At 37.1% G+C, this 22,735-nt stretch overlaps 1 protein-coding gene across 3 annotated transcripts in view; it reads left to right on the top strand.

Annotated features, from left to right (window-relative positions):
- RDX (radixin) overlaps positions 1 to 22,735 on the top strand; it is a 44,677-nt gene that overhangs the window by 1,261 nt on the left and 20,681 nt on the right. For all 3 annotated transcript variants that reach the window (XR_010783135.1, XR_010783134.1, XM_066544775.1), the window contains exons 2-5: positions 7,017 to 7,087; positions 15,807 to 15,890; positions 20,801 to 20,896; positions 22,212 to 22,486. Coding sequence is in view for 1 of the 3 variants with exons in the window: in XM_066544775.1 (XP_066400872.1) it covers positions 7,076 to 7,087; positions 15,807 to 15,890; positions 20,801 to 20,896; positions 22,212 to 22,486 (467 nt within the window). In the remaining 2 variants the exon portion in view is untranslated. The remainder of the gene's footprint in view (positions 1 to 7,016; positions 7,088 to 15,806; positions 15,891 to 20,800; positions 20,897 to 22,211; positions 22,487 to 22,735) is intronic.

Genomic DNA, 22,735 nt, shown 5'->3' with positions numbered 1-22,735 from the left:
GTGTGCTCCCGGGGAAGATGTGGAGTTGTTGTACAGTAACGTTATGGCTGCTGCCATGAAGTTGGTTTTTAATCGTTAAAGATGGCACAGGTAGCAACTGTTTGTTAGATTATAGGACTTGTCTCTATTGATCTATTGATTTAGCATGAGGGGCTGTGAGAAAAATAAACTGCGAGTCAGTGCAGTGTTCCCAGATAAGCAGCCTCCCAGCAAATGGCAATTGCAAGGCAGTGGCGTATTTCCAAGCTTTGTACTCAAGTGACACAGTTGTTCTACTAGCTTGGGAAACTGGGAGAGCAAAAGCGAAACATCTTTAGAAAATGCATGAAAAAATGACATGGTGTGACATGTCTGGAGCTGTCCAGAGAGTTTTTGTTGAATGCTGACTCAAAGAAAAGGGGTGAAAGTGTGTGTAGAGATGACAAAAGGAGTTCTGCTCTGTTTCTGCCATTGCAGGGCTATGGTAATAGTACTGCCAGAAAAAGATTGTTTCACAGAAAATTGGGTAAAGCTGTAAAGAGAGTGAGGATTTAGATCCACCTACGAGCTGCAAAACCAGGAGGGTAAGACATGTAGATGTTATGACGTGAGAAGGCATTTCCTGGCAGGGTTCCTTTAGCCTTTGCCAGGATAGGTGAACGGCCTTTTTTCTTCAGCAGCCTCGCTCCACTTTTTGAGAAGGGCTGCCTCTGTTGCCAGAGGTGAAGAGGAAAGTTGTTGTAGGCATGATGTCTTTCTCTTGGATGTGTTAAATACATCAAAGCTGTCCTATCGCTTTATATTGCATTATAAGTCTGTGGGAGTAGAGGAGAGGGAGGATTTTCAAGTTTGTAAATGTAAACAAAGCTTTTATACAAACTTCTGGAGAAAGAACTGATTGTGGAAAGATACTGATCCATTAAAGCAGCACGCGGTGTATCCTGCATGCTCAGCAAGTTTACTCCAGAGCTGAAGGAGCCTAGGTGAACTCATTCCTTTCAACACCAAAGAACTGCATTTGTTGGCTAACTGTACCAATAGGCTAATACTTAGCTGTACTTTGAATATAAAAAATGGTTTTTTGCTTTCTGCTTTAGATACTTATTAATCACTCTGTGAAGTGAAACCTTCAAGTCATGTAGTACAAAGAAAAAGAAATATGACATTGGCCCAAAAAGGCAGTTAATCTTTACATGAGTACATTGCAGTTTAAGAACTCTAGCTAGTTCATATGGAGAATGGTGAGTGGCCAGTTCATAGGTTTCCTTTATTCTATGGAACTGGTTGTTAGAGACTTAACAGCGTCATTCATAAAATACAGTACTTGACTTTGAGATGAGATATACCCAAAATTCTGGGTACATGTCCTATTTCTTTGCTAACTGTATGTTTAGAGAGAGGATTATTGCACTTGGAAGCTACAGTACTTCTATCAGTTTATATTCATGATTTCCATTTTTGATGGTGCATCCAATGGTAAGATTGGCCTTTCTATCATTGTAGGACTCTTCAGAATCCTTGAATTATTTCCTATAGTGCATTTGGGGGTACTTGAAGTTAAGGTTACTAAACTCAATAAATATTAAGTGTATGTAAATCGTGTAGCATGTCTAAAACATACCAGTTTATGAACTGGCAAAACTGCAAGTAGTGCAGAAATATTCTTTGACTGGTATGAAGTTGCTTTTAATTGAATACTGTATTGGCAACTGCCAGGTTTTCATTTTACTTCTGAAGTTGACAGGAAGTCCAGTTTAGAAGAAACGCTAACTCTTCAAAATGTATTTTCCTATAGATACATTGAATACATAAGTCGTACTAGTTCTATTGCAGTTATTTTTCAGACCCAGCAAGCCTATTTTGGGTGTTTCGGGGAGGGTTGGGGGAAATAGTGGTTTTAAGAAGGGAAAGATACAGTATATAAAAAAAAGCGTGTAAAACTCTGCATGTGGTATCTAGCACTGATCAAATCTCAATTTTTGCATATTAGGTGTACAATTCAGGGTTAGATTTTTGGTTGGGGTTTTTTCCTTCGTTTTTTCTTTTCTTTTTTTTTTTTTTTTTTTTTTTGGTGAGATAAATGTCTTTAGTTCCCGCCCTGGTTTGCTTATATTGCAGACAACTGTGTAGGCGGTCGCTCTGTCCGTCTGAAAAAGATGTATGCAGAAGTAAAGTCTGTGGCAAATGAACTTCTTTATTGGATTGCAGCAAGTGAGTCATTAGGGAGCTGTTAGTGTGAAAGATGATTGCCCTGCAGACATTCACAGACTGCTTTGGAGTAGAGAGACATTTTTGTAGAAATCTGAGACCAGTTAGTCAGGTCCAATGGCCTGTGAGTTGCCTATTGCTTCCCCCGCAAAGATCTAAAACTTTTAGGTACCACAAAAAATGGAATGGGATAAGACTTTGAAAAGAAGTATATTAATTTTAAATAAGTTTCTGTTAATAAATGAGTGAATCATGTTGCTGTGGGTAAAGCTCTGTGGTCCCTGACATCTATCTGTATTTAGGGAAACAGATGGTAAACCTCTTGCTCAAGCTTAGGAGGGATGCTGCTGGAGGGGCTGCTTCTGAGAGAAGGCCTTAAGCTATCAGACAGGGATCCTGCTTTTGAGTGTTGCTTCTCTACCAGCCAAGCATCCTGCTCAAGCTTTCTGCCTGCAATCCCATCCTCACCTGACCTCAGACCCATGGCTGTGTCTATGAATGTTTCTTTTGAAAACAGATGCTGCATAAATTATTTGACAGAATTTTGGCATCAGGCATTTTATGCACCATCATTTTCTGAAGAAAGCTTTCATTGTCATCTTTCAACAATTGCTTTATTTGTTGCTTTCTGTGGCATAACTCAAAACTTGGATGATACTGATTTAAAAATTTCAACTGCCTTGTAGTGAAACTAATTGAAATCACAGCTTTTCATTTCAAGAGAGTTCTTGATGTTCTGGATGACTTTTTTTATCTGTTTGTGCTGTGGAGCCTGCTGATACTTTTGTTGCTTTGGTCCAGAGTCCACATTACTGCATATACTTCTGAAGGTCCTGAGTGTTATAGCAGTAGGAAGTTGGCAAAGTCACAGCCCTGTTAATCGTGACTTGGAAGAGGGACCTTTAGGATTTTAAATGCTGAAGTGATGAGCCTTTATGCCTTGTAGGTCACAAGCTGGTTTCAGAATGCAGGAATCAAAAGGAATATCATTCCAAATCCCAGCTGGCTGGGGTCTTTTTTGCTAGGGCTTTTTTTTTTCCCCACTATTTGCAATGCCATTTCCCATGAGTGTTAAGATTAAAGTAAGTGTAAGTAATTAGTTGCTTCAAAGTTAAGAATTTGGCATCTGCTAAATATAAATTTATCTGAACTGGCATTAGTAGCAAAAGCGAATTGCCACTCCAGTAATAACAGTGGAGATACACAATATTTTGCCTGGCTGCAATCTTTGGTTTCTTTTGGCCCAGTGTTTCTCTCATGTTTTGTTTTTAATGTTAGCTGGTGCCAATGATTGGGAAAGATGGGATGATTTTCGGTTTCTATTCAGTGCTTATTTGATGTCAATGTTTGCAGTTTTAAGATCTTCTTGATTTGTATATAAATATAATAGTTACAATGCATTTGTGTGACTGTACTGTTTCAAAATTGCACAGTGTTTTGAATATGAAAACATATTCAGGCTGACACAGGCTGTTTTTTGTATTATATATTGTAAGACTGACACAGGTTGGTTTTTTGTATTATATATAAAATGAAAACAATGGAAATAAGTTCAGCACAGTTGGCTATAAATTTATACTTGGCTAAATTTTAAAAAAAGAAATTATAGTTTTTTTTTACATTTATAAAATATACTGCATGCAGACACTATAACAAAAAATACATGGGATGCTGTTTGTTTTGCATAGATTTTATTTTTTTTCTGTTGCTCTTATACTGTGATAATTTCTCAGGCCCGTGAGGTCTGTGGGACTAACAGTGAGACTTCATTTTTATTGAGTTTTACTTAAGAGGACTCTTGCTTTTTGCTGATAACTTTGTTCTCTTGCATGTGAAAACATGTCTCCCAATTGTGGTTTGATGACATAGGATTAACCTGTAAAACTTTGTAGTCACATTTCTGATTTTAAAAGTTAACTTAAGGTTTTAAAGTAAGTTTTCAAATAAATAATTTTTGGTTTGTTGGTAGTATTATAGCAAAATGTTTGAGTAAATCCCAAAGCAAAAATCTGGGACATGTTTATGAATGAATTTGTGGTGATAAAATGTATGAGGGTATTACAGTTATTGCAGAAATTGCTAGACACGTTGTCTCTTAGAAAGACCTCAGAAAGGAATAGTTCGATAACACAGATCTTGGTCCTGTGCCATGTGCTGTCATTGCTCTCCTGGAGACTGGACTCCCTTATCAGTCATCTTACCATACCCCTTCTTTTCAGTGCTCTGTAACTAAAGGCACAGGAAGGTAGCTGTGCTACTTTCTGTTCCTTTTGGTACTGTTGAGTTGGCACACTCACAAAATGGTGGATGAGAATCTAATTTAGCTTTTGCATCCTTAATTAGCTGAGTGTAACTCTAGGGCTTCAATCTGCCTTCAGTTTTTCAAGCATTGAGCCTCTGCTGTCAGAGGTGAGCACAGGGATTACTACAGCTTGGAATCCTGCTAACTGTTAGCAGGTATTGGAAGCCAAGCTTGTTTTGGTTTCTGTTATTCTCTTGAATTTTTCCAAGGTGTACATTAGGGAAAGAAGGGAGAAGAGGAGGCAGTCTCTTCTCTGAAAGGGAAACATGCTGTTAAATTTTTATCAAAAGCCAGAGTTTATCAAAAGCCAATTTTTTCTTCCTCCCCAGGAAGCTTTTGTGGTTAAAAGCAGAGGGGGGGAATAGAGGAAAAGTGTATTCATAATGTTCAAGGATATATTTAACAGTATCTTAGAACAGTAGTCTTACTGCTGATGTCCAGTGTTAGAAAGATAAATGACTTGTCAGTAGAATTGCCTTGTTAAAGTTTGGGGCTTGACACTCTTCAGCCATCTCAGACCCAGGGGAAAGTTAGCAAAGTTTGGAAGAAAGATGTTCCATTGATAGTGGGCACAGGGAATGCAGAATTCACGAGCCACAAGGACGTTTGGCAGAACTTCCAAGATAAGGAAGAAACAAACAAAGCCAACTCGGCAACTGTGCTGAATCAGCTCCAAGTGGAGAAAAAGTAATTCTGGCAGGGGTGACTGTGACCACAACTCAGGGCCTGCTGGCTCCCTAAGCCCATGACTCCAGAGGGGAATGGCTGAGCATGTGGAGTGATTGGCAGAAATGAGAGAATCATTGAACCAGTAGAAGGTAAAATGTTGATCAAGAAGAGAGCCATGTGACCTGTAGCCAATAAAACATGACTTCTTTGCTTGCTAAAATGTATGAAAGGTGTGAAGTTTGGATGATTGGGGTGCCAGACTTTGGTGGGTTCCTGCCCAGCTCCCTGCTCTGAGCAGATCAGAATAAAGAAATGGAAATGCCTTGGCTCAGTGCGTGAATTGGCACTGCACATCAGGCAGCGAGCCTGCATTTGGGACATGACTGATACTGTCCAGTTCTCTAGAGTATCTTCTGTAATTAAAAAAATCTGCTGGAATGTAATTGTCTTTACGCTAGGCAAACAGAGTATTATTATACCTTTAGAGTTGGGCTGGATTAGTTATAGCATAGTTAATGTAACTTTAGGATAGTGTTTTAATGTTTCCAGGCTGATTTTTCGTTAAACACCAGTTTTGTTCCATATCTGAATTATGCCATTAGATCTCTGTTTCTGTAATCTTTAGTCTTAACATTTGTTTTCTTTACCAGCCAACAACAATTATGCTTCTTAAATTCTGTTTTCATCCTTTATCTGTTTTTTTTAGCCCATTTTCAAACATATCTCTACAGATTAGAAGAAGAAATAAAAAATAAAGTGCTAATGCACCTTAAATTGCTGTGCAAATGTTTCTAATATTTACTGTATTTTTATTGCCAAGAAGCAGGGAAAATTTTGTTCTTTAATTTTTTTTGTAAAAATACTTTATTTTTTCACTTTTCCCTATGAATGAAATATCAGTTATACAAAAGCTTGGTTTTGATAACTGGATCGCTCTCAAGTATTCTGTTTTTCTTTTGCTTTCTTTTAAGCACTTCTAAAGATTTTATTCATCTGTTGTAGCTGTGGAGTTATAATACTGAAATCTCGGATTATTCTGACTAGCATGTCACAGTCATTTTTCTTCGTATAAGAGTAATTCCAGTTAATATTATTTTTGAAAACAGTGCAGTCTGTGATGCTCCTTGCAAACCAGCAACAGTCTGATTTGTGGAAGTCATTACTGTAAATGTGTGCAGGAAGGTGACTAGCTGCTTGCTCTAAGTTAGAAGGAGTTGAAAAGGAGGTAGGATGATATCTCCCAATAACTTTGCAAGCATATTTTTTCAAGGCATAAAAACTTTTTTTGGAACGGAAAATAATAGTGAATACTTTCATCACCACATAGATATAACTTATAGCCTTCTGCTTAAAAAGAAAAAAACGGTGTTATTTTAAGCACAGCAGAATTTCTTCCTTTTTTTTACTGTTGGTGTATTTGCATTTATTTTAATTTGGAAAAAATTACTGTTGTTCTTTTGCTGAGAGAAGCAAATTATTTTATAGGTAGGAAATAAAAGTTTTGATGCTTTAAAATTATTAGAGCGGGTTTTTTGTCTTTATGATGTTTCTTGTAAATAATGTTAGAGGTTTTTAATAGTCAATGATGTATGATAACAGAACCTTTAAAAGAATTTGTAGCACTTTGGGGAAACTGTTGTCTCTTTATGGTAACATTACTGCATAAATGTTCTACAGAAACTAGGAAGGATGTTACTGCTTAGAGACGTGTAGATTCTGGCTCTGGCTAAATTAGTTGCTCTTTCTAGATGTCACCTACTGAGAAGTGTGTTTTGTACATGTAGAGCTCTTGTATAGGAATTTGTACTGTGATTATTGATTCATTTAAAAACAACCCTCTTAATTTTATTTTTGGCAGAAGGGGCAAAGAGTTTTTGGAAGATTTAAGTGAACAGGAGACTACAGAAAACAAGAAAAATGCCGAAACCAGTAAGTAGCAGATTTATATTCATCTAAAATCTAGGAAGGTTTTTATGTTTTAGCGAGATAATCTTAACTGTTCTAATTGTTTTGACTCTGCCCTTTCTAGATTTCATAAGATTTGATCTTGTACAATTGAAGCTGAGACAGTTTAGTACCAACATGAGGAAAAAAAGATCCAGAAAGCTTGGTACTGTAAATTGCATGGAGGACAATTGGAAATGGGAGCAGTACCTGAAGCCCTCTTGGCTGGCAGGAGGAATGACTTTTCAGGAATTGTTGACTTTGCAATGAGCTACTTACAGTAGTTATTTGAGGTATAATTTGAGCCTGACTCAGTATCTGTGAGAATCAGTGGAAGGGTTTGGTGCAGGATTTGGCAGGGGAAGACAGAACGTGTGTAAAGTGTCCGCACTAAGTTAATGATTTTACCATGGTAGAGGGTATCACATAGAAAGTAAGTTTGAATGGAGGAAATAAGCAGAGTTTCTGCTCTCCTGTTCTGCTCATTTCAGCTAAGATAAAGATTCATCCACTTTCTACCTGGGGGAAAAAAAGATCTTCATCTTCTGTTTTGATAATAATTCTAGAAGTCTTTGAGGAGATTATTAGTCAGTAGGTTGATTCTTTTTCTGGTAATGTTATATTGCTACCTTAGGGTTTCATCTGCCATGTGTTAAATGACTTTTGCTTGTCTCTTCCACTTGTATCCAGTGAGAAAAGCATTCAGAAAGGGAACTGAATTGTCAGGTTGTTTCTACTCAACTCGGCTGGTTTATGTAATAGCCTTTGGGCTTTCTTTGTTTACTGATGTTTCATTTTGGTAGCAGATTAGGAGCAGGGTAGGTCTGTTGCTAAGAATAAATGTGTCTATGTGCATTTGTATACACGTATATCCCGATATGTAGATGCATAAAAGGTTTTTGCTATTAATAAGAAATTACCCCTGTAAATAATCAGTTTTGTGTGCCAGTATTTGGAACTAGTACAGCTCGATGAATAATGTGAGCATGGGACTAAGGGCTCAAAGTTCTGTTCTGAGCTTGGCAGTTGATCTGATGACCAACTGGTCATACCTTGTTTCTGTAATTTCTTCTTTTCCTGCCAGTGGATTAGGGGCAGTTTCTTGGCACTTTTTCGAGCTGGAAGTAGCTGTCTCTATCCTGCTCATTGGTGGGAGAAAGCTGCACTATAAAGGGCAGGAAAATGAATTAGCAGCATACTATTTTCTGCTCTGTTTGAATGCTGGCTATGAGAATTGAGTATACTGCCTTTGATGGAGCTTCTCAACTGGAAAACTTTGTTTTAAGAATGAGGCAAAAAGTCATTGTGAGCTCATGCAGTTTGTGAGGCCTTCAGCTCCATGCAGCTGGAGACCCATGGAGCCACAGAGGTCGTGACTAGGGAAAAAAAAAGCCTGGGTGAGGCAACTTCTTTTTAAATTCTGGGACTGGAACCATGAAATTTAGGCAGGCAGGGTTCTTGCTATTTTAAGGACCAGAGAAAATTGAAGGAAATAAGAATTTTAGGGTTGCTCACGAGGAGAGCAATATCCTTAGAACTGAGATTGCAGTGGTGTTGAAAGAGTGCACAGTCCACCCTAATAATGGATATTAGCTACCAGATCTTGGCAAAGAAGCTGGCCTTGTGCCAAAGATATTTTTTTTTATAAGGGACTTTTTATGAAGAGTTCATGTGTCTCTTGATGATGTGGGTGCATGTGAAATCCTAGAAGGAAGCCAAGTGAAAGGAGCCATTATAAATGAAATGAAATTGATTACATTTCTCAGTGTCTTCCTGTAAACTGCAGGTTGCTGTAATTATATTTGGTAATCAGTGAATGAAGAAATAGCGCACTTGCCAAATGTTAAATAGTATTACCTATAAAAATCAAACCTCAGATTTTGTTCTGGTTGCTTCTTAAATGATAGGTGGCGTTGGAGCTCTCTTCCTCCCCCCTCCTCTCTTTTTTTTCCCCCTTCTTTCTTCTTTGGAGACTGTAAGAGCCTAGCCATGGTTATGTTTCATGAATCTGACGTTGTTCTTTGAAGAGTCTTGCTGTTCTGCTCAGATTTGATAGTACTGGACAGTAGGAGGTCTCTTGCTATGGATATTTACTGGAGCTCTTGGGAGCTGTCTTTATGGACAATCCACAATAACCAAATGCACTTCTAGTCCAGAAACTATTTATGCCCTAACTCCTTGTTGCTTATTTTTGACAGTTGTTGCAATAAGACAGTCAGTGTTCTGTAGCTTTATTGCTGGAAATCATTTAACTTGAAAACTAACGAAATATCATGGGTAAAAGCTAAAAAAACCCAGTTAACATAAGTGGTGAGATTTTTGACAATGTTATTTTATCTCTTCTGTATTACTGTGACCTATTTAGGTTTTCTTTTTTCACACTCTGCTGTGATGATCCAATTGATAGTTTTCAGAAACGTCTGGTAGTCTTGTAAATATGTAAACCTGTGCAGTACAACTATAAACTCTTCCTGGGTTTCTGGGATTATTTTTTTTGTTGAGAAAATAACAAATAAATAAGCCATAAATCAATTTAAATGAAATCAGTACCCACAGAAAAGGCAATTAAATAGATTTTGGTTTCACTTTTTCTGGTTTCACATCGTAAAGTTATGTATTATTCCAGACAAAATAAAGTAAATGAACACCAGTAGAAAGTCTTAGATTATTGGAATTTTATAGCAAACATCTTTCATTTTTCTTGGAAGTCTCAGTCTGAAATAAGTTTCATGCCACTGTGAATGATTCTTATACATGGCAGTAAAAAGGCATGGGTTTTGGATTTTCTTTTTTAGAGGATAGTAGGTTAAATAGTTTGGGTGAAAGGTTTTGAAAGGGTAAAAGCAACTTTAGTACATTGTCCTGGGATACTAAGGTAATATGTGACTGAAAAGTATACATAATTGAAACATTTTCATTTTTGATTGCTTCAGTAGAAAGTCTGCTCCTTCTTTTTGCCTGGGTTTGTGACAAAGTGGCTTTCCAGTTTTTCAACTGTTACTCAGCATCTACTCTGATTTTACAACCAAATAGTTTGTTTCTAAAAGAGACTTAGTGTTCTCAGTTCTACCTAGCAGTGTGAATTTTAGTTGCATGTAGCATGATGTGATCCATCTGAATAAAACTGATGACTTCTTTGTTTAATTACATCTTTGTTGCTGTAATCAAAATTTGAGCTATTGCAAGTGCTGTTCTCAGTGTGCTTAGTTCTCAGCTTGCTGAAGAACAGAATATTTGTTGACTCTTATTTTCAGTGCTTTCTTCCTAAAAGAATAGATACAAAATGTTTCTCAGCTCTACGGCATTCTCACAGATCTGCACTGAAAATAGAAACATAGAAGCTAAAATTAGACATCACGGGTTACATAACTGTTAATCATTTCATATGCTAAGAAGATTAGATTTAATTGACTGAAATAATGTATTTATAGGGTGTAGAAAGAGTTAAATTATCATCTGGTTTTGGTGATAATTTGCAGCACTTTTGTACAAGACTGCAAGGCATGAAAGCAAGCAAGCATTACACTGGGGAATAACACAGATAGATGTCAAAATTACTAAGACTAAAAAGGATTTTTTTTTTTTAGGTTTATTCAACATTTTATGATATTGTGTATTCAGAAGGAATAAATAACAAATTCTGGAATAATGTTGTGGTTTAAAATTCTAATATTTGCAAGCTCAAACTAATTTCTGTAAGGTGGTTGAACCGAAATAGTGTATAAATTTTTTTTACTACAGTGCTGTTGTTACACAGGAAAATCTTTGAGTCTGTGTAATGCAGTATTTGAATTATGGCTTGAATTTATGATTTATTTCTGTAGTATAAATGGACAACTGATGTTAGCTTGGAGGACTGCTTTCTTGATTCGTCTATTAGTAAAATCTGTTTGGCATTATTCTGTAGCCTTCTGTTCTTAATGCTGTTTAATCCTTACCTTTTTACCTTACCTTCTTCATAAAGTTTTTTTCTTTCATCTCTTCCTACATCTACTTTGATGTTAGTATTGAGAGAGTGCAGTGGGACTAATTGTGAAGCAGTGGGACTAATACACTGCTACTCTTAACACAATTTAATATGCAAACTTGAGATTGTAAATGGCTGAACCGGTGTGAGGGAGCTCATTGAACAAACTTTTTTTGCCATATGCAATTTTCTTACAAATCAGACTGGTTTTTGTGGCTTTTACAAATGACTAATTTGTATTGCATTCATTAAGCCAAAGCAAAACCTCTGGAAACCATTTCCATGTTATTTTAAATGGCCTTTTTTTCTCAGTATTGGTATTGACTCAGTTTTGGAGTTCATGATGAAGTGCCATAACTAATATTTGCAAAGGATGGCTGAAGTACAGTAAGATAAAGTTTTAGGTTATTAAGCTTACAGCCAGGTTTTGTGCATGTTTCATGGACTGTATCTGTTTGAGGAGAGGTTCAAAGCTTAATGCGGTGACGGTGTAATAGTCCCATAAATTGTGAAGGGTTGAAGTTAGGTACTAAAAGAAAACGTAGACATACTTTTTCAAGTCCTTAAAGATGAAAGAATGCATGCAATAAAAATATAATTCCCTTATGAAGTGCGGGCTTTTATTAAGTGCACATCTGTGTTTGTTATTCCAGATATTTTCAATGACTGTACTCTTTATTGGTTTTGATAAATTATTTAATAGATAATTTGCTGTAGAATATTTTCTATAAATAGTATTTTGTGAGCTGTGGCAAATATCCTCATAACCCATTAGCAATATTTGTTATCAAAACATCAGTTGCTCTCTTGGCAAAGAATAATCAACGTGTAATTCTTAAGTGTATGTTTTTTCCTTTCCTTTGGCCATGTTTAATCATTCTGAAACAAGTTTGGTAAAATACAGATAAACTCAGTCTGCTGCTGATGCCAAGGACCTGGACAAGCTCGAGAAGTGGGACAGTGTGAACCTCCTGAGGTTCAACAAGGCCAAGTACAAGGTGCTGCACCCGGGTTGGGCATCCCCCCATGTCAACACAGGCTGGGGATGAACAGATGGAGAGCAGCCCTGCTGAGAAGGACTTGGGGGTGCTGGAGGATGAGAGGCTGGCCATGAGCTGTCAGTGTGCTCCCACAGCCCAGAGAGCCAAACGTGTCCTGGGCTGCATCCATGGTGGGCAGCAGGCCCAGGGAGGGGATTCTGCCCCTCTGCTCTGCTCAGAGCCCACCTGCAGGGCTGCACCAGCTCTGGGGCACCAGCACAGGGAGGACATGATGCTGATGAAACAGGTCTAGAGGAGGATCACAAAAATAGTTTGCCGAATGGAGCATCCCTCCTTATGAGGAAAGGCTGAGAGAATTTGGGGTTGTTCTGCCTGGGGGAGAGAAAGGTGCAGGGAGACCTTATTGTGACCTTTCAGTACTTAAAGGGAGCTTATAAGAAAGGTGGAGACAAACATTTTATCAGGGCCTGTTCTAATAGGACAAGGCTAATGGTTTCAAGCTAAAAGGATATAAAAGAATCAAACTACATAAAAGTAAGTAAATTTTTATGATGCAGGAGGTGAAACTCTAAAAATTGCCTAGAGAGGTGGTAGATGTCCCATCCCATCTTTGGAAAGGTTCAAGGTCAAGTTGGATGGGTCTCTGGGCAACCTGATGTAGGGGAAGGTGTCTGTGCTCGTTGCAGGGGCGTTGAACTAGATGACCTTTAAAGATGACCTAAATAGTTTCCCTTCCAAGCCAAACTATTCTGTGATTCTATTTAATATGCAAACTTGAGATGGTAATTGGCTGAACTGTGTGAGGAAGGGACCTGTCAGATTCTGTAACAAAGATGTGGGATCCTGGTGAGAGCAAGTTTGAAAAGCAGGCACTGAATCAATCTTGTGGTATGCGTAGTGGTAGCCTTCCAATACTTGCTACAGGAAGCCTTCATGCATTTCTCTTGTCACCATTGCAAGAACTCCTTCCTGTTTCTGTATTTGTGTGGTAAAGTTGGTTCAGATTAGTGACTGTCCTCGTAATTTGTGGTTCAGATAATTTCCCCACGGAAAGAGCATTGTGTCAAAGTAGCCAGAGATGCAGCAGAGGTTGTGTGAGTGACAGATCATTGCTGAAGCTCCTGGACCTTCTTTCTCTGCCTGTGTTTTTTCAATTCCCTGCCATATTTATGATGTGGAAACTTCCCCAATGACTCTTGGTAATGTAGTTTGCCAGCTTTATTTTACAGACAATGCAACTGGTACCAGAGGTTTGATTTTTGTTGAGAGGGTGCTCTGTTATCAAGGTTTGAATTGGATAAGTAGACCTTCAGGGCTCTTCAGGTTTTGACAAAAGTAACTTTATGTTCCATGCCCAGAAACAATTGAAGGTGTGAAACAATGTTACAAGTTTGTAGAAGCCTGGTATTTGTATGCCAAAAATCAAAGTCAGTTCAAATTCCTTCAGAAAGAAAATGAACTGTAGTGTTAACTTTTGTCTCTTCTTCAATAATTCATACCACAAAAGGTAATTTTTTAACATTACCATCATTTAATTTGCAACTTTTTTATTAGAACTGAATGTGTAAATATTGATTAGCAGCTGAGTGATCTGTTAATTGGAAGTACAAAGATAAACAGAAATGCTGCAGGCTTAAGCAGTTACTGTTATGTGTAGAAGTGGCTAGGTACTCTTAATGCCTGTTTGTACCTGTTGGAGGTGTAGAAGCTCTGTACTCTTAGAGCACTCAGATTTTTTGGGGCAGTAATATCCAGAAGCAAACAGAATTTAGAGCTGAATTGAGTTTGTCTCTGTATTACAGCTATTATTTTACTGTTTGCGTATCCTAGTTCTTGTGAAGGATAAACTCTCAGGTAATATTTCTTGCATTTGTAGATGACATTTGTAGTAAGGATATTTATATAAGAAGTTTTTGCTGCTGCAATTAGTTTTGAACTTGCTGTGCTTTGTAGATCTGTGATGCTTCTTGTTTTGGCAATGGTGCTGTTATATAACAGAGCACTTTGGCATTTAATAAAATTATTTTTTGGCCTTATTCTTTGTAACTTGGTTACTTGTGACTGCCCTAAAGAAGGCTTCATTTTTTCAGTAAAAAACTGGTTTTAAAAGTTAATTTTTTGTAATTAAGGGGCAATCCCTCATGCTTAAACTAGTGTAACTGGCAGTGAGTTAGAACTACCATTTAAAATTAGTTATTTTGTTAGATGAATTATATTCCTTAAGGGCTTTTTTTCTTCTCTTGAAATAAAGAGACTGAGAATTTACAGAACATCTTTTTCCCTCTTCCTGACACACACCCTCTATTTTTTTGAATTTTTTTTTGCAATAAAACTAAACTATCTTTTACTCCAAAGTCTTCAACTCTTGTTCTTTATCAGTGCTTGCACACAGAGTAAAGTTGGCTAAGCCCCCTCTATCATTCTTGTTTGCAAGTCTGTAACCTCGATGTCCTCAGGCTCCTGCTATTCTTGTCTTGTATATCCCCCTCGTGTTTACCTTGACAACGAAGGGAGCAGTGATCAAGCTTCATCTGTTGCATGAAGACAAACTGCTCTGCAGTTTTATTTTCCCTACCTTAGATCTCCCTTCCATGTGTTGTCTTTCCTTCTTTTCCAGACAATCACTTCTCAAAGTATTCCACCTGGTGGCAAAATTAGGGAAATAGTTAATGGAAATGGTTTCCACATGCATAGATCAAGTAGTGTAAGAACCTGTAATACAAGTCCTAATTTATTCCTCTGCCCTTTTTTACAGTAGAGAGAAATTAGAATATATCTGTGTGAGTTTGGTTTTTGAATTTATAGGAAGATATATTTGACCTTTTAATACTTATATTCTTATGCACTAAAGATGAATAAAATGTGATTGATACCCTGGCAGTAGGAGTTGGAGGACTGTTCTAACACTGAGAAGACCATGCTGTGCATTTAATACTTTGTTCTGTTTCATGGAAATTCTCACTTCTGTATGTACCAGCTGAAGAGAAATTGGCAAAGACCGTTGTACTTCCAAGTAAGGCTTCCAGTTATCTCCTGCAGTATTTGACTTCTTGTTTTATAACAAATAAACCCAGTGATTGTCAGGAGTCATCTGGAAAATGGTCCTCCCTTTCAGGAGAAGGAGGTTCATTGAATGGTGGCGATTTTTTAGTCTTGTACTAAGGGAGTTGAAGGAGGTTGGCACTAAGGAGAGCAAACTGCTGTAGTTTTTCTTTCCATTGGTGAAAACCTGCTTCTTATCTGTCCTGAGATGTACAACAAGGTCTAGTCCTAGAGCTTGGTCAAAGTGCCTACTTTGCCCACCAAACTGCTTGATTTTAGAAATGGTAAGCAGGAGGCTGCTTGTCTTTTTATATTGCTAGGCATAAATACCTTAAAATGACATATATGTGACCAAGAACTTTTTCTTTTGCATGCATTTGAGAAGCCCTCTGAAAGATAGTGCCCAGTAGCTCAATATCCCAATGTTCTTCAGCTGTTCAGTAGTAATGTCAGCTTTCCCATAAAATTAATTTTGAGCTTTGTTCTCTAATTTAACCTTCCAATCTATGGGTAAGTACTATGCTGATTATGCTTGTAGACTAAATAACGATGAGAAAGTTTTTAGATTGAAATTTTCTGTTTTTCTTACTGCTATGTTCTGTGTGTACACAAGACCATTAAAATGTTGAACTTAAAGGCTATGGAAGCATTACACTGTTACGGTATGATTTAAATGTTTCCTTTTATTCTGTAGATCAATGTCAGAGTAACCACAATGGATGCAGAGTTGGAATTTGCCATCCAGCCCAATACAACAGGCAAGCAGCTCTTTGACCAGGTAACTTACATGTCTCTATGTATATAAGTGCAAGCACATAAGAGTATTGTGGTTATTAAGGCATAGTCTGAAAAAGTGGTAGTGTTCTCATGTACAGACTGCTTTCCTTATGTTATCTAAGCTAGGCTCTGAGTTAGTGTGAATTTCCTCATTACTTCTCCTGGAACACATTGAATTCAAAGACAACTCTCTAAATACGGTACCAGTGAGCCTTCGGATAAATTGCGTACAGGACTGCTTTGAAGTTAATTGTGGTTTTTATGTCTAATAATATTATAATTGCTACGGCAATATAGTTGATAGAATTGCATATTTTAGAAATATGTATGTAACAGTAAATTCATTAATGAAAGGTAACACAATTGCTTTCCAGCAATAAATACTGTAAGATGGTTTTTCACTTCCCAAATGGTAGAACTAAATACTGTTGTCCTGTGAACCAGTTTGGACTTTATGTTTAAAACAAAAAGAAAAGGAAGAAAGGTTTGCAGACCACAAGCACACTAAGGTCATCATTTTCAACTATTCTATCACAGCTACACACTGTCACTTGATGGTGTGTTATACATCAGTCAAATGGACCAAGTGAACAATTTCTTAAACAGGGCTGTTCTTGCACTCATGTGATGTTAGTCTTCAGAATCTTGAAACAAGTTTTTTGAGCTGTGTTGTGGGGTGTTTGAGGAAACCTTAAAAATAGTCACGACCTGTCAATGTGTTATGTTGTTTTCCAACAAGATACCAATAAATATGTTTTATTATCTAGATCCAAAATGTATGCCTTTATTTAGGAAATCTGGAAATATCTGAAATTACCCTTCAAAAATAGTTTAAGTAGATCAACAGTTCTGCCTAGTAGTTGTTTCTGTCCATTCCACTATAGATGCTTGAAATACGCAATGATGAGTACTAAGAGAAAGTAACACATCAAAAAAGTTCTTTAAACTTTTAGTTGACCTTTTAGAGTCAATTAAATGTCTTATTATATAAATTGAAAATAAGAGAATGTTTATTGTTTTAATACTGAACTTTTAGATGAATGAAATCGCCTTTGCAGTTTTTGTTTGAAATGACTGACTCTTAACACTTACAGCCTGCCCTTTTCTCTAACATCAGTAGCAGTATATGGATATACCAATGAAGCAGGTCTTAAGCCCCTACGTAAGAATAAACTTCATGACTCTTAAAAACACTTCTTGAAAAAAGAGGCTGTCTTGCTTTTTGTCTAACCAGCATCACCATCATCAAATAAAAGTATGGTATTCTGTGGCATAGAAGGCTCAAGCTGTTACTTGTCTTTTGCCAGTCTTTGCTATCTTATGCCATTCACTGTTGGGTGGGGTGACATTTTGCTGTGTAATGTCTTGTGCCCAGGTAATCAGGCTCATCCAAATTGGAGCATTTGCAAACAGCAAACAAAGATACAGTTTTGAATTTGTTGTCATGCTGTCTTCTTTGTTCCTCAGTTCTCTGTGTGGTGTTTGACATCACACCAATTCTTACCTCTGGAGCTTTAAACTGAAAAAAAAATTTAGGTCAAGAAAAATCAACCAGGGTAGTTGTGTGTGAGAAACACTTTTTAGTCTGATCTTAAATTCACGTGTGAGTTCCACCATGTAACATCAAGAGCTGAACTGTATTGTGAAACCAGCATGAAATTTCCAGACAAAAAGTTACCTTGTTTCTCTATAGAAAGAGAATTGAATAGCACTGTTACTGAAAGGATTGGCCCTCAAGGTTTATGCAGAAGTGGTGAATGTGACAAGCAAGTTGGTTATTGCTTGCAGAAAAAAAACCTCTCCATGGATTCAGCTGTTATTTAGTGCTCCCCTACATTTTTGGTGAATGACCTTTCAATCTTTTACCAGCCAGTGTTCGTTTAGGCTTTTAATTGGCATTTTCTGGAGTTGTTCATTTATTTCCATTTCCATATGTATGTTCTCATCATCCTCATCTGCTAGCAGGCAAGAATGCAGCATTTGAAATCTGTGGCTATCTCTTTTCTCTTCCATTGTCAAACTCAGTAAACTACTTCTTTATTGCACAAGCTTTTTTTTTTTTTCTAATTACTTGCATTTCAGAAGGTGTACTAACATACTTATCATTGGTCCCTCTGTCTATCCTGTCTCTGGTCAGAACATGCAAGAGGGGATCTGTCCTCCTCTAGTCAACCAGTTAAGCATCTGTAGCTTCCCTGAGAGAGGAAGAACCCTGTGAGGATGTTTCCACACACTAGTGGTAGTTGTGGGGGAGCTGTTTTGTTTCGTTAGCGCTGTGCATTAGTAGCTTTTCGTTGACTGTAGCTGTCATTCAGAAGGAATGTGAGGGTTGTCTCCTTTATTTAATGTTGTAATTTTCCTTTATCCTTTTTCCATTGTCCTTCCCAGATGTCTCCAAAGCCTTCTTTACAATCTTGTGGAAGGTGACGATATGAAATCCTTGTTGTCTAATGTGTATGTTGTGATTTGCCCAAACATACATTGTTCAGGTTGCTTTTCTCCTCTGATAAGTTTTTATTCCCTATTAATAGTCAAGTTGTAGGATATGATGGTGGATAAATCTGTTTTACAGATGGGATGAACACTTGCCTGAAGCTACTTAATAGAATTTTGGGCCAGAATCAAACTCCTAAGTTTTTCATTCTCTACCACCTTTTCATTAACATGCTACTGCAGTGCAGAAGTGCATGTATTATCTCGGTATAAAGTTTCAGAAAGGTTATTTCTTGCCTTTGAGCTGAGAGGCAGTGTAGGCAATGCTTTTTCCTTATTTGTGGGTTCTGCTAGTTTTAGTGTTGATTTTGCAAACTTGTGTAGCTGTGCATTGCTGTACCCAGGTTGTATGTATTTAAATCATGTGCATCTCAGGGCCATAGTTAGTGGGTTGAGAGCAAAATGTTTTGACGTGAGCATAAGCACTTATGCTCATGTCTCCTTATGCCTTATGGGCAGAGCTGTTGAGCATCTGCAGTTCTGTGCAGCTCAGAGAGCTGATAAGGTACAAGGGCTCAGCTTGGACAGCTGCTGGGTAAAGAGCATTCTCAGTCATCTGATAAAGCCATAAGTAGTTTGATCAGTGTTGTATAGGAGATCTGTGCCAAAAGAAACAGCAGGTCTGAAATTCCTGAATTGGGGCACCAAATTTAATGCTGCTTGGGACCATACTAGTAATATATAGACCTGTTCTAAGCATTTCTTATGATCTAAAGTAAATGATGTGGAAATTCTAGAGGAAATAACCATACTCAGTCAAGGCATCAATCAGGTTGGATCCACAAACATTGTGCATTTTGTGCTTTGGAGTTTGATGGTGAAATGATAAAGGAGGAAAAATGTGCACACTCGAGTGGTTGTTAAGTGATTATTCAAATATGCAAGGCAGCAGAAGTAAGTTTGCATAGTTACTTTATGACATTTTCTAATTTTCAAAATCTTAATTTTGCAACCCGATAGTACTACTTTAAAATGGAGGAGGATCTATGTGTAAAATTCTATTTACTTCACATGCATCTGAATGCTTCCATAAAACAGCCTTCAGTAAAGCAGCTTGGCACCATGGTCCAACCTGAGGACATATGTAAGTACTACCATACGTGATCTTTGGAGCCAGAGTTTACAGTAATTTAATAATCTTTGCTGGACCCTTCTGATTAATTGCTTATTAAATCCACATATGCTTTTGCTGTGCAAAAGACTTGTAAACAGTTCCACAGTTTCATTATACTCTGTAGTAAAAGTGCTTCTTTTTGTTTGCTTTGAGCCTGCTATGTCATGATTTCTGTTGATTCTCTTGATTCTTACGTTATAAGAAATAATGAACAATCATTCCCTATTTTCCTTCTACATGCCATGCAAATTTTATAGACCTTTATCATAGCCTTCCTTATTTCTCTGTCAGTAGCCCTAGTTTGTCTTAGCTATGCCAAAAATGTTCCAAGTCACTGGTCATTCTTTTCAACATTTGTGACACATTTCCATTGCTACAGCATCCTTTTTTATAAGTTGATGTGATCAGTCCTTATGTAGAATTAGAGATTTGTGAATACCATACATGTGCATAGTAATGTAATAGCTTTCTTGCCTTTTTGCTTTACAACTAGAACTTTGTTCACATAATTTAAATTGTTATCTTTTATGTACAGTGTTTTGCTTTTATTGAATATGATCTTTTATTGAGGTTCATCTTTTTACTGTTACTCACAGATCTTTCTGTAAGGTTTTTTACAGCAGATTTTTGTCACATCATTTTCATCCTTTTTTGAAGTCCTGGGAGACTTCCCTTGTGGTTGCACTACAATTCTTGTGAAATTGAAAACAGCTTGTGATTTTTGTCCATCTTTTTAAGCAGTGTATCCATAAAACAGCCTTTCCTCTAGTCAAGGACAATTTTGTTTTTTAGTAATTTTTGGTGGTAGACCTGATCTGAAATCTTACAGGAAAGTCATGTATGTTAAATTAGGAGATCATCCTTACCCCTTTTATCATTAACTCTTAGAAGATGGCAGAACTATTTGAAGGAAGCAGTTCATCCTCATTACGTCATACTTGTTCACAAATATTACTCTTTATTATCATTTTACCAGTTGTCTTCTGCTGAAGTTTACTCACTTCCCCATAGGGCTGCAGGTCACTTCCCAGATGTGCTTTATAACCTCAGGGTCCTGTTACTACCTTCTGTTCCTCAGGTGCTGATCTACACAGTGGGCTGCACGCTCCAGCTGATAGCTTGGAGCGTTTGAGTTTATTTAGAACTCTGGGGTTCTCTGAACTTAATGTTTTGCTACTATTTAATCTTTTTTTGTTCTTGTAAGACTTGATTACATTTCAGTTTGTTCACGTAGCTTTATTAAGCTACACAATGCCAGTTAAAAAAATGTATTGTAGTGATGATTATGGCTCATTTATCTTTAGGTGGTGAAAACTGTTGGTCTTCGTGAAGTCTGGTTTTTTGGGCTGCAGTACGTGGACAGCAAAGGCTACTCAACTTGGCTGAAGCTAAATAAAAAGGTAACAATTCCCTCATATTTAGCCAAGTGTACAGTTTGAATATATTGTATAAGCTTTGCTGATTTAATATCTTAAGTGAGGTATGGCTGGCTTCAAATTTAGTTGAAAAATTGCTTTTTGTGTGCTTTAAATGACAAAATAGTGTTAAGTTAGATTAGATATAAAGAATATGCAAAGCTGCATCATTATTTAATTTGAGGAGATAGTTTCCAGTACTGTGGAATGCATGCATGCATGCATTAAGAAAAGTTGAATTCATATGATTGTCCCATTTTCATGTAGCAGAACATAATAGAATTATTGTTTTACAGTTTAGGCGTGTGTATGAAAGTATTTGAGCTTCAGGAATTTGTATGCATACAGCTATGAATCATTAAATAAGGCAAAATAATCTGCTTCTAAAATTTAGGTATCTGATAGGTAGACTGTAGGATAATATTTTTTTTCCCAAACAGCATTGAGTGCCTTGTATCTCCCAGTTACTGGGAACTGGTTCATTTTACTTTAAATTGTATTTGTGAATTTGAATAGTCACTTCTTATTTTAATATTGGCTGTCAGATTATTTGTTAATGCCACTGTTTAGAATGGAGATACTTGTTTTTTATTTCAAACTAATCAAGAATACCTTTTTTATCTTCAATATTAAGAGGCAAATTGGGTGGGTTTTAGGAGCGAGTCCCACTGTCTTCACTTATGTAATCTTTGCTTCTCCTCTGTGGAAAATCCAGTCAGTTAAGCCTGCCAACCACCAAATCTGTCTCCTAGAATTTCATATGTGTCTTGTTTCATGCACAATAAACATTGTAGTGCTACAGATACGCAGAGACAGGAACAAAGCACATATATTTATTTCAATAGTTGAAACACTTTTAAAAGAATCCAACTCCATACTCACGTTGAAGAAATGTACTGTAGTTCTTGCTGAAGAACTGTTGTTAGACCCTAATTTATTCCTTCCTGCAAATCATCCTTGGATATAGTTTTGATCTTTTTAATTTCTCGCAGCTTCTTAGTTTCCAGATCTTTATTGTGATAAATAAAAATTCACACAAGCCTACAAAAAAAACCAACCAAACAAAAAACCACCCAAAAAACAACTTAATCAGCCTGTAAGTAGTATTTCAGAATTGTCTGGTTTATTCAAATTGACAAACTTGTTTGCGCCATGTGAACCTTTCAGTGAGTTCTGCAGTGGGCTTGCATGGAAACTGTGGGGTTCAGTGTAGAGAAGCTAAAGACTTAAGTACTATTAAATCACATTTAATTTACCATTTAGTGCTCTGTTTATTTTTCTCTTTATTCCTCTCCCTCAGGTAACACAGCAAGATGTACGGAAAGAAAATCCTTTGCAGTTTAAGTTCAGGGCCAAGTTTTTTCCAGAGGATGTATCTGAAGAATTAATTCAGGAAATAACTCAGAGACTTTTCTTCCTGCAAGTCAAAGAGTCAATCTTAAATGATGAAATATATTGCCCACCAGAAACTGCAGTTCTTCTGGCTTCCTATGCTGTCCAGTCCAAGTATGGAGATTACAGTAAGGAGATCCATAAGCTGGGCTACCTAGCCAATGACCGGCTTCTCCCCCAGCGGTGAGTGAGATGGGTTTTGCACCAAATGGTGCGCATAAACTTAACTAAAGCACATTTTTTATAAATAAAATATTAAGTGATAACATGCATTTAATAGTGGCTTTCTTAGAGTTCCTCTTTTTGCTAGTAAAATTTAGACATCCTGATTTAGACTTTAATGAAGAATCATCACAGCCGCATGTTTCTTGACATGTATTTCCTGTCCTGTCCACAAACATCTGCACAGATTTAATTTTACACATTTCCAAA

Source organism: Molothrus aeneus, chromosome 2 (genome assembly GCF_037042795.1).
Source record: "Molothrus aeneus isolate 106 chromosome 2, BPBGC_Maene_1.0, whole genome shotgun sequence".
NCBI lineage: Eukaryota > Metazoa > Chordata > Aves > Passeriformes > Icteridae > Molothrus > Molothrus aeneus.
Note: the sequence above shows the minus strand (reverse complement) of the source record. Positions and strands in the feature narration are given on the sequence as shown.